Raw genomic sequence first — 12,195 nt, 5'->3', positions numbered from 1 at the left:
TCCGGGGGAGCCGCGGGAGGCCGAGCGGCCCTCTGGGCCCTGGAACGGTGTCCGGTTCTCGGCCTCCTTCACGACCCTCTCCCCCCCCCCCGCTAGGTCGGAAAAGGCGAAATGAGGAAGGTTCCCGTGCCGGCCAACAGGTACACTCCGCTGAAAGAGAACTGGATGAAAATATTCACGCCGATCGTGGAGCACTTGCAACTTCAAATCAGGTTTAATTTGAAAACGAGAAACGTGGAGATCAAGGTAAAGAGAGCTCCTTCGCCTCCTTTCCCAGCTAATAGCCGAAATGCAGCGCCTCTCCTCGTAGGTGGCGGCGTTGCGCGGCCTATCGAGGACTAGGGAGGCGTTCTACATCCCCCATAATGCTGGGAAAAATGGGAACGGCGTGGTTTTACCTAACCAGAAAAGCCTCGATCTGTCCGTTATTGCTTAGAAACAAGTAGTTAATGTAAGCGAAGTTCAGAAGTGTTAATCTCTTCCAGAGGGGGCCAGCATGAGCTGGGGCGGGGGGAGGGAGGTTCGATTTATACAGGAGAAAACTCTGTACTCGAGAATTAAGGAAGAGTCTTAGTCTATGTGTTGGATGTGCGTTTGGAATGCAATGTTTTGCAGATATTTAAGGCTACTAAATACTTACGTGACAATTTTGAGTTAGCAGTGCCTTTTGAGGGGGCCACCGAATCTTCCAATGTCTTTTGTTTGTGGCAGAAGATAAGGGCCTGTAGTTTAATAGCTTGTGATTTTTCTTTAATGGATTGCACTGAAATAGCTTAGGGTACAGATACCGATACATAATTGTAAATCCCACAGATGCTCATTCTTCGTTCTTACTCCCTCTCGGAAATATTCAGCCTAGCTGTTTTTAATTGTATATCCAAAGCTCATGCTATCTATGCCTTTGACGTACATCAACGTTGCTAATACAGTAACTCAGTGTGCCATCTCTTCCGTAGTTATTGTTTCCCGCTTTTCTTTTCTTACAGCTTCAAAGGCTGCTCTTTTCGCAGTTGTCCCTGTTAGCATCTGTAAACGCAGATGTGCACAAACGTTTCCGCTGGTCGCAGAGGAATGCTTTGGCCCAGTTTTAGAACACGAGCTGAAAAAATGCCCCCTGGCAGCAAATCCTGTGGCCTCTGCTGGGGGCAGGGGGGGAAGTATAAAACTTAAACGCTCCAATGCTTGCTGATGTGTCAGGTCGATTTGTTCCTGTTCCAAATATCTTGTTTCTCTTGTCTCGTATGTTTTATTGAACCTGTCCCTGTTTATAATCACCTGCTGAAACATCTTTAGCGTGTTGTCATTAGAATAACTTTCCTTCCCCGAGCTGTCTCCTGCCGCCCTTCTCTTTTATTCTGCTCTTCTGTGTTGCAGTTTAGTTTGGCGGTTTTTGTTTGGGGTTTTTTATTTCATGAAAAAGGTTCTCCTTGGTCACTGGTGGTGGGGATTTTCAGCAGTTTCTTTTTTCCCTCCCCTCCAAACGCAGGCTCTGGTAGTTGGCGCATTCTTGTGGCTGAGGGTCAACATTATAAGGAAGCACAAAAGTTACAACTTGGGTCTTTCAGTAAAACACCACATAGGAGCGTTACCTAAACGTGGCTTTTTAACGGTTAGCCTTCATCCCTTAGGTTTTTCAAGTCCTGATCCTATTTGCGTGGTCTTAATTTGCAAACGTAACTTCTTGTCTTGCAGACTTGTCAAGAGACAAAGGATCTCGGTGCTCTAACAAAGGCCGCTGATTTTGTGAAAGCGTTTATACTTGGGTTCCAAGTAGAGGTGAGTCTCCCAACAGCTCGATTGTGAGATTGCTTGAATTTGCTTGCATGAAGTCTTTGGCCTCTCCGCAAATTACGGTAAGAAAGAAAGAAAGAAAAATCTTTAGGTGGTTTTCTAGAAATAAATTTGATTGAAATTGTGACTGGAGTGGAAGTCTAGTTTCTTAGGCTAATGCAGAATGAAAAGGTAGTCTTCAAACAGCACATAATTAAAATTATGAAACGGAGGAAGTATTTAATGGTATGTGAGAGGCAAGCAGGAAATTCTATTCGGTCTGGCTCTGAGGTGCTCTGCATATGTAGAGACCGTTCGTTTTGCTTTAGTCCCAGTCAATAACCATCAGTCTGTTCAAAACTCAAAATTCACTTAGAGAAAACAAAACCACTTGTTGCAGTATCGTACAGGCTGCTCGTTGCCGCAGACTTGTACTGCCTTCACTAGTATAGGGGGGATCTGCAGTGAATGTGGGGGGTCTACGCATTTGTAGGGTTCTCTACACAGAAATAAATGCTTATATTGCTATTGAAAAAATACCTGATCTAACCTTGGCTGGCTGTTGTTTGATATGTGAAGGGGGGAAATACTACTGATGTCATCTGTTTATATGCGTAAAGAAAACGTATAAGCTTGCAACTCTGTTGCGGTACAGTAACACATGCTGATAACAAATCTCTTAATATTTTAGGATGCTCTTGCTCTCATCAGATTAGATGATCTTTTTCTAGAATCATTTGAAGTTACAGATGGTAAGTAGTTTCTGCTGCAGTATTCCAAGTAGTCGTGTGTACCGTCTGCAAATACATTTTTTGTTTTGTTCCCCCCACCCCCGCTCCACTCGTGTCACTTCTCCCCAGGGATCAGGAAGACCTTCATGCCAATGCATCGAAATAAAGGAAAGGGTTGTCAGTTTTGCAAGATGTTCCAACAACACCCCCCAAACCTTCATCCTTAAAAGCGTGTCACTTTGTCAGGTTGATTGGATTTTTCTTGTCACAGCGTAAATGTTGTTTTAAAGGTGACATGGAGTGTTTTGGGGAATACGTCCACTAGATTTTTAATCGGGAATGGGCTTTGTTCCTCCCACTATGGTGACAGCGAGGGGTGGGAAGCAGGCAGCAGAGACGTTTGTTATTTCATGTATTACTGGGACTCCTTGGAGCAGGCTCCAAGGAAGGCAGCATCTCAACCTGATCCGTTTCATTTCTACTGGTGTTAATTGCGTGCACTCTGGCTCTCTTTCTTTCCTCGATCTTTATTGCTCAGTAATGAAGAGAATGCTTTCCACTGCAGTTCTGTATGAGAATTTCTCCCTGATGCCTGTGGTCACGTACCACTGGATGTCATTTTTGCTTCCAGTTATATAGGTGAATATAGATACGTATCTATTTCACCTATAGTAAAGTTGCTTTTGTATTACTGAAAATGAGTTGTTCCCAGTTAGTTGAACAAGGGAAGCATTACAGAAATACACACCGCCGCTGTTTTACTGAGTGCATTGCTCTCGTTTTAGTCAAACCTTTGAAAGGAGATCATCTGTCAAGAGCAATAGGGAGAATAGCAGGGAAAGGCGGAAAAACAAAATTCACTATAGAAAACGTAACCAGGACACGGATAGTTCTTGCGGACGCGTAAGTACTGACTTCCTTCCTTCTAGGCAGAGCCCAGTCCCTAAATTAATCCATGTCCTCTTCCAGGAACAAAGCTAACTTGAATTTTTTGAAACTGTTGTGGAGCAGTAGTAAGACAAATGATTTAAGTGTTATTTTTAATGAACGCTCTTTTGAGTATGTATTTATTTGACCTTTGGAGAGCAATGACAATGTCAGCAGCACACCTAGAATTAAGTGATTCTACATAGCGTAAGAATTCCTTCTTGCGAATAATCAAAGTTGAACCCACCAACCCTACAACGTTTTCCTCCTAAAGCTGCTACACTGTTAAAATTTGCAAATTGTAAATTATTTGATGAAGGATTTAGAAGAGCACAGGTTCTATGCTGTAGGTTGTCTGACTTTGAGTGTTTGGGTTTTTTTTAATTACAACTGTAGAAAAGGAACTAGTACGCTCATCTGAAATCCATGTTCATCTCTCACCTCTGACTTAGATGCTTTATTAACTATGTTATCACAAGGGGGTGGGTATCCATTAGCTAATACTACTTTGACTGCTTTTTACAGGAAAATTCATATCCTGGGATCTTTTCAGAACATTAAAATGGCACGAACAGCAATTTGCAATCTAATTTTAGGTAAGTCCTGTTATCTAATCTTCTCCATTACATCTAAATAGATCGTGCCGTCTGAGAAGCTGCTTCCTGTGGGTCTCATCCCCTTCCCTTCCCTGGTGCGTCCACACCTGCATTTGGAGCAGGTGGCTTGTTGGGGAGTCATCTTGTTGCCCTTAAGAGAAGGGTTTGGGGAAGCAGTCCCCAAAACCCTCTCCATGGTGCAGAAGGAAGATTTTCTGCTTTTTGCTTTAGCTGCAGTACTCCCTGAGCGGCTATTGTGAAGGCGCTGTCTAGGAAGCCAAAGGGGGCAGCCGGGGCAACCCACACCAACAGCAGCAGCTTAACTCTGCGCTTGCTGTAATAGACAGGGTGGCTAACCTTGACCATCCTTCTCACCCATGGACTTATTTCTCCACTTATAACAGACGCGAGAGCAAAACATCCGTTTCTGTGACACACGTTATCTTGTTTGCCGACTGAATTTGTGCTTTCTTCTGCAGGAAGTCCTCCATCAAAAGTGTATGGCAATATTCGGGCAGTGGCCAGCAGAGCAGCTGAAAGATTCTGAGCTGCAGCATGGCTGTGCCACCAAGGACCGGGGCTGGGAGTCAGGGTTTCCGTATGCACGAGAGGCCTGGAGCTACAGAAGTACTCGGTCTTCCGCTTGATTTGGAAGCCCAGAAGAAAACCAGGACTGTTTGTGCAGTCTAATTTCATTCAGACACACTGTCTGATTTGAACACACTTAATATTTCTGTATAGTCATTAAAAGTTATTTTAAATTGGTTGTGTCTATATCAGAAGTATGAGTACCTGATTTTACTGAAGCTTGTCCTCAAACAAAAACATGCTTCTTTAATACTTTGATGTTCAGGAAGTCAGTAAAGAGACAGCTGTAAGGACTTCGGGAAAGCCTTTGAGTTTGAGCCTAAAGGAATCAGCCTAGTTAAGCATTCATAACCACACATCATGGATCGGTATTTTCCTGGAAAAAGGAAGTGTCAACTGGAATGCAAAGTTCAATGGCAGGCTGCCCGACGAGTCTCTGCTAGCGATGGGACAATGTATCACACAAAAATGGTAAGACGACAAAGCAGTAAATAGTGTATTTGGACTTTATCCTGGAATCTGCTCCTATATAGATTTTTTTTATTTTCTCACAAATGATCTGTAAGGGCAGCCTAGTGAATCCAAGAGCCTCCAGGTTAAGTACTTGCCAGCGTACCAGAGCACAACCAACCGTGAAGTGCTGTGACTCCTCCTTAAAATGCTACATGCATGCAACAGAGCAGGGGGAGCCCAGCCACAGTCCCACTTTGACTTAAACACGGGCCCTTTTGTCCTGACCTTGCCAGCCAAACTTGTTACCAAGTCTCTTGCAAAATAATTCAGTTTAGGTTTGTGAATGAAAAAAACTGAAGTGAGATTATCCAAAAACACTAGCAAATTGAGTAAGCATTTCTCTCAATGTGAGTTTCCAATGCAGCACTTTATAGCCAAATTCATTCAAGCCTTCAACTGCTAGGAGATTTAAGACTTGCCGAGTTGCCTAAATGTACAACTCTCACCACTGAGCTATACAGGGGAGAGTGTCCATTTTGAGCACCTCAAGGTAAAACAGTGCACCTACCCTGTTAGCACATTTTCTGTTCATTGGTTGCTTATGTCATTTACCTCGATTAGCTTGAAAGGTAAGGGGAGAGCGAGGCAAGGACACACAAAAGTAAATCTAGTCTTTATCCTGAAGCAGGTGCATACCGACACCGACCAAGAGCAGTAGGAAGGGAGAGGGCAGCACAGAGAAGGCCCAAACAACTGCAACACAGAGCAACAGCAAGCTGCTGCTGTGCTGCTTCTGTAAAGGACGTACCTGCTACAGGGAGGATTGTTTTCACCAGCAGAGCCCTCCAACCTTTCCTTGAGAAAGAAGCTGCCTTTCATTCTCCACCTACGTTGAGGTTAGGGATTTTTTGTTTGTTTTGTTTTTTAAACCACCTTCCACTTACCACAGTCTTTCTTTCTGAATTTGGTAGGATTTAAAACAAGGTATTGTATCCAATTTGGACATGTAGCAAAGAGAACCAGATGTGCCTTTAAAAAAAAATACGTAAGTGGTCTTGAAACACTGAAATGAAGCCTGGAAGTATTCAGGGGACTGTCTGCACCCAGTTTTTCAATCAATCTCTATAATCGGCGAGAGGACAAAAACTATGAACAGCAAGTTTTGTTTTCTTCAGAGCAGGGTGCAGAGCTGCCTTAAGTTGAACAGGAAAGGTCTAGGCAAGTACTGAAGCACCCCAGCCAAGGTTCAAATATTTTATTTTGTATTCATATAGTATGAAGGTTCTTATAGTTCCCACAACATATGATGTAGCATGCAGAGGAAAAACTAAACGTTCAACATAAATCATTTTTCCCCACACAAACTAAAAAAAAAAACCAAAACCAAAAACACCTCATCCCTCCCCTTCCAATCCCCCTAAGGAAATAACATTAGCACTAATTTCTATAATGCCAGCCAAGATATGCACAAGCAAGTAAGAGAAATCGAAAGCATTTGCTAAAATGTTTGTAACAAATACTTATGTACAAAAAATTCACAAAAGACTAGTTCCCCCTTGAAGCAGAGCACATGGCAGTTGACACTGGAACAGATACAACCACTGGCTGGGATTATAAGCCACGTACTGATCCAGAGGAAGAAAAAAGTTACATGTAGTGGAGAATTTTGTTTTGAACATTAACATTTACCAAAGTTTGGCAACATTATCTTTTAAATTATGCAAATTATGTAAACAAGAGGAACATTTCAAATTGATCTACATGCAAAACTTCATGTCATGCAAGGACACCAAGCACCTGGATTTCTCTCTCACAGACAGAGCCCATGATGTGCAGCACTCAGTTGAAGGAACAGCTATGGCAGACAGGTGCTCGACTGAAGTAGGTTCAGACAACCTGCACTTTCCACTGCTGATTATAAAACAATTTTTTTAATAGAAAAACTACTATACAGGAAAGATGTACTGTCCTAAAAAATCTAGCAAATGTTTTTCTTCCAGCCAATAGTACCATTGCAGAAAAGGGAAGGGATGATATAAAGTTGTAAAACATGGCTCGCTACTTTTATATCACACAAATATATCAAGTTACCATCCGTTACAAATTATGATATGGACAAATTTAGAAAAGAAAAAAATTCTCCAGGCAAAGCACTGGAGAACCGCAAGAGGTATAAATTTAGATAGTGTGAAGTTTTCCTCCTCTATGGCATAGGTTAACAAGATTTTCCCCCTGTATGAATCCTATATACATATATATATATAAAATATTACCAGTTTTTTATGCTACCTGTAGTATTCTTTAAATGCAGAGGGGAAACTATCATGGTTGAAACAACAGAATTTAAATGGCAAGAACGTTTTATAATCTAAGTACTGTATAAAATAAGTAGATGGGAATCCTGCACAGTTACGTCAATCCTAATTTCGTTAAGCTAAGCACAAGAGAAAGTCATGAACGTGTCCAACACCTTGAGCAGCTGTATCTAAAATGAATCCAGAACAGCAGATTTACCTTAACTTCAGGACAGCTGTAACTGCTCCGCCTTCCTAGGTGACGAAATCTAGCGGCCATCAAAGCATTCTGCAGTTACTATATGCACACGAGGGCTAGTTCTTGGCAGTAGCATTAAACTATATTCTCATATTAAGTAGAACTGTACTAAGTTATTTAGCAAAGAGACACAGTCCCTGGTAATATATTAACAGGTATAAATAAACTTAGTCTCCTGTGTTACAAAAAATGTAATTAAGGTGAATTAATAAGAAGCAATGCTTTGTCAGCCAGTCAATATATAGAAACATCTGAACAGTCACAGGAAAAGGAAAAGAGTTGACCTAACACCCAGTTAAAATTTTACATTCTTCTACTATATATATAAAACTGTGTGAAATAAAAGTAAGGATGTATATCCATATATTGAACTGTTAATATTCTGCTTGGCACTTTGTACTCTAGTTTTGTTTCTGAATCAAGTATATTAAATTAAAGCCCACCTAGCTACTACATATAGAAAGCTACATATATATCTATATATAAATACACACACACATATATATAGATAGATATTTTCTTGTTATAAAAGATGAAGAAAAATAAATTAAAAAGCCAACCCCTTCCCTTTCTCCACCACACTGATATGCTCTTTCCATCTTTGCTGTCCTTCAGACTTTAAAGTGCTACACTGAGTTATTGAGAGAATAAAAGTTCAATAACACTTAGTTGGCTTCATGAGGCTCATGTTGGAAAATGTGGCTTCACAGAGAAAAATACTTCCATTTAAATACACAGAGAGCATTGCTGGACGTCTTGAGCAGATCTTCAGAGATGGAGAAGAAAGCAAAAGTGTTGGGTGGTGCCCTACAGAGTCACACGTCTACGACCATCTTTTTGTGGATATCTAGGCCTCCTACAACCTGGGAGAAAAACAAGCGTTCATAAACAGATGAGCATTGGAAGTTAGCACGATACAAAGAAGGAACTTTGTTCAGAAGATGCTTTCAGGTCAATCGTAATTACAGGACTTCCCTGGCCTTTCCGAACTAACTGACACTTCACAAGTACTGTGTGATACGTGAATGAATTGTGTGTGAACCAAGGTAATTACATTAGTACAACTTACACACTCAAGGGCCTGAAAAACAGCGTTAGCTACACCATTTTGGCTTTCCTCCCCATCTCATATTCTGACCTTGTATTATGTTTCTGCACGTTAAATGAAACGCTAACTTTCCTTCTAAAACACCCTGTAAAACTGTGCATCTTTACAGGAGAAGCAAAGGGCCTTAGGAAAGGCGGAAGGATTTCTGACAAAACTGCATGCACCCAAAAAAGAATTACCGCTGTTCAAAGGTGTACAATTCATGCACAGAGAAAGGAAAAGGAAAGGTGTGATGTCAGAGGAACTTTTTATAATGCAGAAACAAAATTCAAAGGCCAAATGGTATGGCCAAATGCCACAAACGAAAAAGTGGTTTTGGAGATAGATGGCAAAAAAAAAAAAAAAAATCAAAGAAGGTAAAATGCAAGAACAAAAGGGTAAGAGATTGCAGGAATGAAAGGTGTCTTGTCAGGAGGTCAACAAAAAGTGAAGAAATTAAAAGAAAGATAGAGGAAAATCAAATAGCAGTACAAGACAGGAAGTCTGGCAGAAGCCCAAAGAGAAAAGAAAAGAAAAGAAAGGGCAACATCATATTCGATGGATGGCTAGAAGACAACAGCCCAGTGCAAGAAATAAACAGGCATTTCACTAATCTAGGTGTTTGCAGGCTGCAACTCAGAGTTCTTTGCAGATGACCACGCATTTTCACATGATGCCACGAAAATAACTAAACTCTACCAAAAAAAAAAAATGCAGACAATAGAACCTTTTTGCTTTGATAGTTTGGGGGAGGGCAGATTTTTTTCCTTTTTTAGAACTTGCACTGATCATGAGTATGAACAATTTATGTTTGCACTGAAGTCGTAAATTCAAGGAGTAGGAAACAAAAGCAATGCTTGAGTGCCTACCGAGTCAAACTGTGCTACCCAGGTGCATGTTCATTAATACACCATTTAAAATTAATGTGTAAACACTTATTATTGTGATTTTCAAATGTTCCAAGTTTCAATGTGTCATTTACTTTTTTTTTTTAAGAGGGAAGGAATTTAAAACTTGCTGTCGACTAATTAAACAAATCTATGACATGGGTGAAAATCAACCATTTCAAGCCTCAAGCGCTACAGTCAAGCATTCTGCTCAGTAACACCCAAAGAGTTTTTAAAATGCGCCTTTCAACCGTTTGTCCTTTTTCAAGAGCAGCACTTGAGGGGTTACTCTCCCTATAACTGACACAAATCCCACTACCCTGGCCTTTATAAAATCCCCCGTGTTCTGCAGCTGGTGATAATCTCCCCAGGCTCTCTCCACACCCTGCAAAGATAAACCTTTCTAAAGGGTGATTGGGAGCAGACACCTAGTTTAGAGACTGGGAGATTAAGCTAAAGTTCACCTCTGGAACACACCCCTCGCCTCCACCCACCACCCCTGACAGCAACACTTTTTGAAAGAGATTATCACCAGATTTCACTTTTGAAAGAGATTATCTGGTTTTACAGCTTTCAGGTGGTTTGAAGCATTCCCCACCCCCCCTGCCTCAGCAGACTGTACATGCCTGCCCACCATGCTTTGGTTTTTTTTTTTTTCACTCAGTGTATTCTATTAAGCAGCTAGAGACATTTAAAACAGTTGCAAGTGCTGTTTCTTTTTTAATCAGATTTAACTGTTGAAAACAAGGAAAGCCAGCCTCCTACAACAAGCCACTCACAACTCATCTTTAAAGCTGCTATTTTCTATCAGCATAGAGACTGGAATCCAATATACATCTTCATGTCAGGCTAGCATTTTGTCTATATACAAAAATAATTAGGACTGGTCTTGTGTTTATTAGTATGTCATAATGACATAGAAATTACTTTGTAAAAGTTGCTGTGCTCTGAACGAAGCAATCTTCTTCAGGCACACTAGATTCAATGGGAAAGTCTGCATACTGAAGGAACCGATTTATGACTTGCTCATGTCGTAAAACACGTTGCTCTATTGGAAGCGATAAGACAAAAATACCATCTATAACAAAGCTGTGTCAAAGGGTGACTGTTGCCAGGTCAGAAGACACACTCTGCTTTTATAATCTTACCCTTTCTACTGTTTACCGTTTTTCCTCTTTTTTTTTTTTAATTCCAAATTATCAAAGTTTTCTTCAGAGGTTACTTACAGCGCAGAATTCTTCAAAGGATATTCTTCCATCACCATCCTTATCTGCATTAATTATGGTTTTATCTACAATTTGCTGTAACTGAGTGTCTTTGAGATTGTTCCCAACCATCATCTTCAGCACCTGGAAGAGCTCTCCATTTGAGATATAACCATCTTTGTCCATATCGTAAATGCGAAAAGCAACTGCAGAAGTAAAAAAAAAATATATATATGTGTGTAAAACTTTCAGTAACAAATGTCCTTGGAAAAGAGCACTATACATTCATGTGCTTTGCATTAACAATACGTGATGACAACTCTGCACAAACTGAGAAAAATACTGCATTTTAAGTGAGATTTCTAACAGCTTTTCAGTTTCGTTCTGAAAAACATGAAAAGTCAGAAACAATACAATGAATGGTGCTACTATCAAATTTAAAAGAAAAAAAACTCACTTCAGAAATGTCAGTCAAGATTGTTTTAGCACCAGCAGTAAAAGAACTCTATAAACACTGAACTGGAAAAATCGTCACCACCACAAGGAACCCAGGTAGGAGCTCATTTGCAAGCAGAAAAAATTACAACCTACTGGGAAACAGATGAATCAAAATCCCACCTGGTTACTTTGCCGCAAACAATTTGGCATTAAGACTGAATTTATTTTTAAACATTTCAGTACAGCAGATTTCCTTCCTAAACCTATACGATGTCTTAGCTACTGAAAGCTACACCCATGACTGAACGTATCCCTTCACCGCTCCAAAAGCTTGGGTCATGTTGTATCGCTGAGATGCCGTTCTCAAACAAGAACCTAGTGCTGTTCTACTGTAGTAGCAAAACATTTAATATTCTTCTTATGCTCCCATAAAGCGAAGCACGCTGTTACACAGTTACAGTTCTGTGAACTAAGTATCCTTAAATGATTTTTTTTCTTTTTTTAAAATGGGAAACAACTGAACATACTCAGAAGGCAACCTCCTCTAACATTCCCCACAGAAAAGAGTGCTGGCAAATTCTTCACACAAATGACAGTGTGTGCAAAAGCTTTACAATCTACCCTCATGATTTCCCACTTTTTAAAAGAACGTGGATTTCCTGATTTCTCAATGTTAACTAACAAAAGTGTATTTTTGAGGATCAAAATATTTTTAAGGACAATCAAAATACTTACACCTCAACTTCTGTTCCTTATCTCCTTTGACACTGAACTGGGAGACTCCTTCTATAAATTCTAAAGAATACAAGAAAAACATTTACAAAAAAGTTTATTTTTTAATAAACCAAGGAAATCAACATTCAGAATTTTTTAGAAACATAAGAAGAATCTAAATTACCCTAAAAATCTTTAAAATATTGCCTACCTTGTGACACCTAAGTGTCCACATACTTTGATGTT

At 40.2% G+C, this 12,195-nt stretch overlaps 2 protein-coding genes across 2 annotated transcripts in view; one reads left to right on the top strand and one right to left on the bottom strand.

Annotated features, from left to right (window-relative positions):
- Positions 1-4,796, top strand: part of PNO1 (partner of NOB1 homolog (S. cerevisiae)) — a 6,014-nt gene extending 1,218 nt beyond the window's left edge. The window contains exons 2-7 of the mRNA XM_009325023.1: positions 97-246; positions 1,693-1,776; positions 2,462-2,522; positions 3,287-3,404; positions 3,954-4,024; positions 4,504-4,796. Of these exons, the coding sequence (XP_009323298.1) occupies positions 97-246; positions 1,693-1,776; positions 2,462-2,522; positions 3,287-3,404; positions 3,954-4,024; positions 4,504-4,571 (552 nt within the window). The 3' untranslated portion in view covers positions 4,572-4,796. The remainder of the gene's footprint in view (positions 1-96; positions 247-1,692; positions 1,777-2,461; positions 2,523-3,286; positions 3,405-3,953; positions 4,025-4,503) is intronic.
- A 1,509-nt stretch (positions 4,797-6,305) lies between these two features.
- PPP3R1 (protein phosphatase 3, regulatory subunit B, alpha) overlaps positions 6,306-12,195 on the bottom strand; it is an 18,690-nt gene continuing 12,800 nt past the window's right edge. The window contains exons 4-6 of the mRNA XM_009325010.1: positions 11,971-12,030; positions 10,819-11,003; positions 6,306-8,481 (exon numbers count right to left, since the gene is read on the bottom strand). Coding sequence (XP_009323285.1) covers positions 8,434-8,481; positions 10,819-11,003; positions 11,971-12,030 — 293 coding nt within the window. The 3' untranslated portion in view covers positions 6,306-8,433. The remainder of the gene's footprint in view (positions 8,482-10,818; positions 11,004-11,970; positions 12,031-12,195) is intronic.

The sequence above is a fragment of the Pygoscelis adeliae genome, unplaced genomic scaffold, assembly GCF_000699105.1.
Source record: "Pygoscelis adeliae isolate BGI_AS28 unplaced genomic scaffold, ASM69910v1 Scaffold46, whole genome shotgun sequence".
In the NCBI taxonomy this organism is placed as follows: domain Eukaryota; kingdom Metazoa; phylum Chordata; class Aves; order Sphenisciformes; family Spheniscidae; genus Pygoscelis; species Pygoscelis adeliae.
The sequence above is the reverse complement of the archived record's forward strand: the minus strand, read 5'-3'. Positions and strand labels throughout refer to the sequence as shown.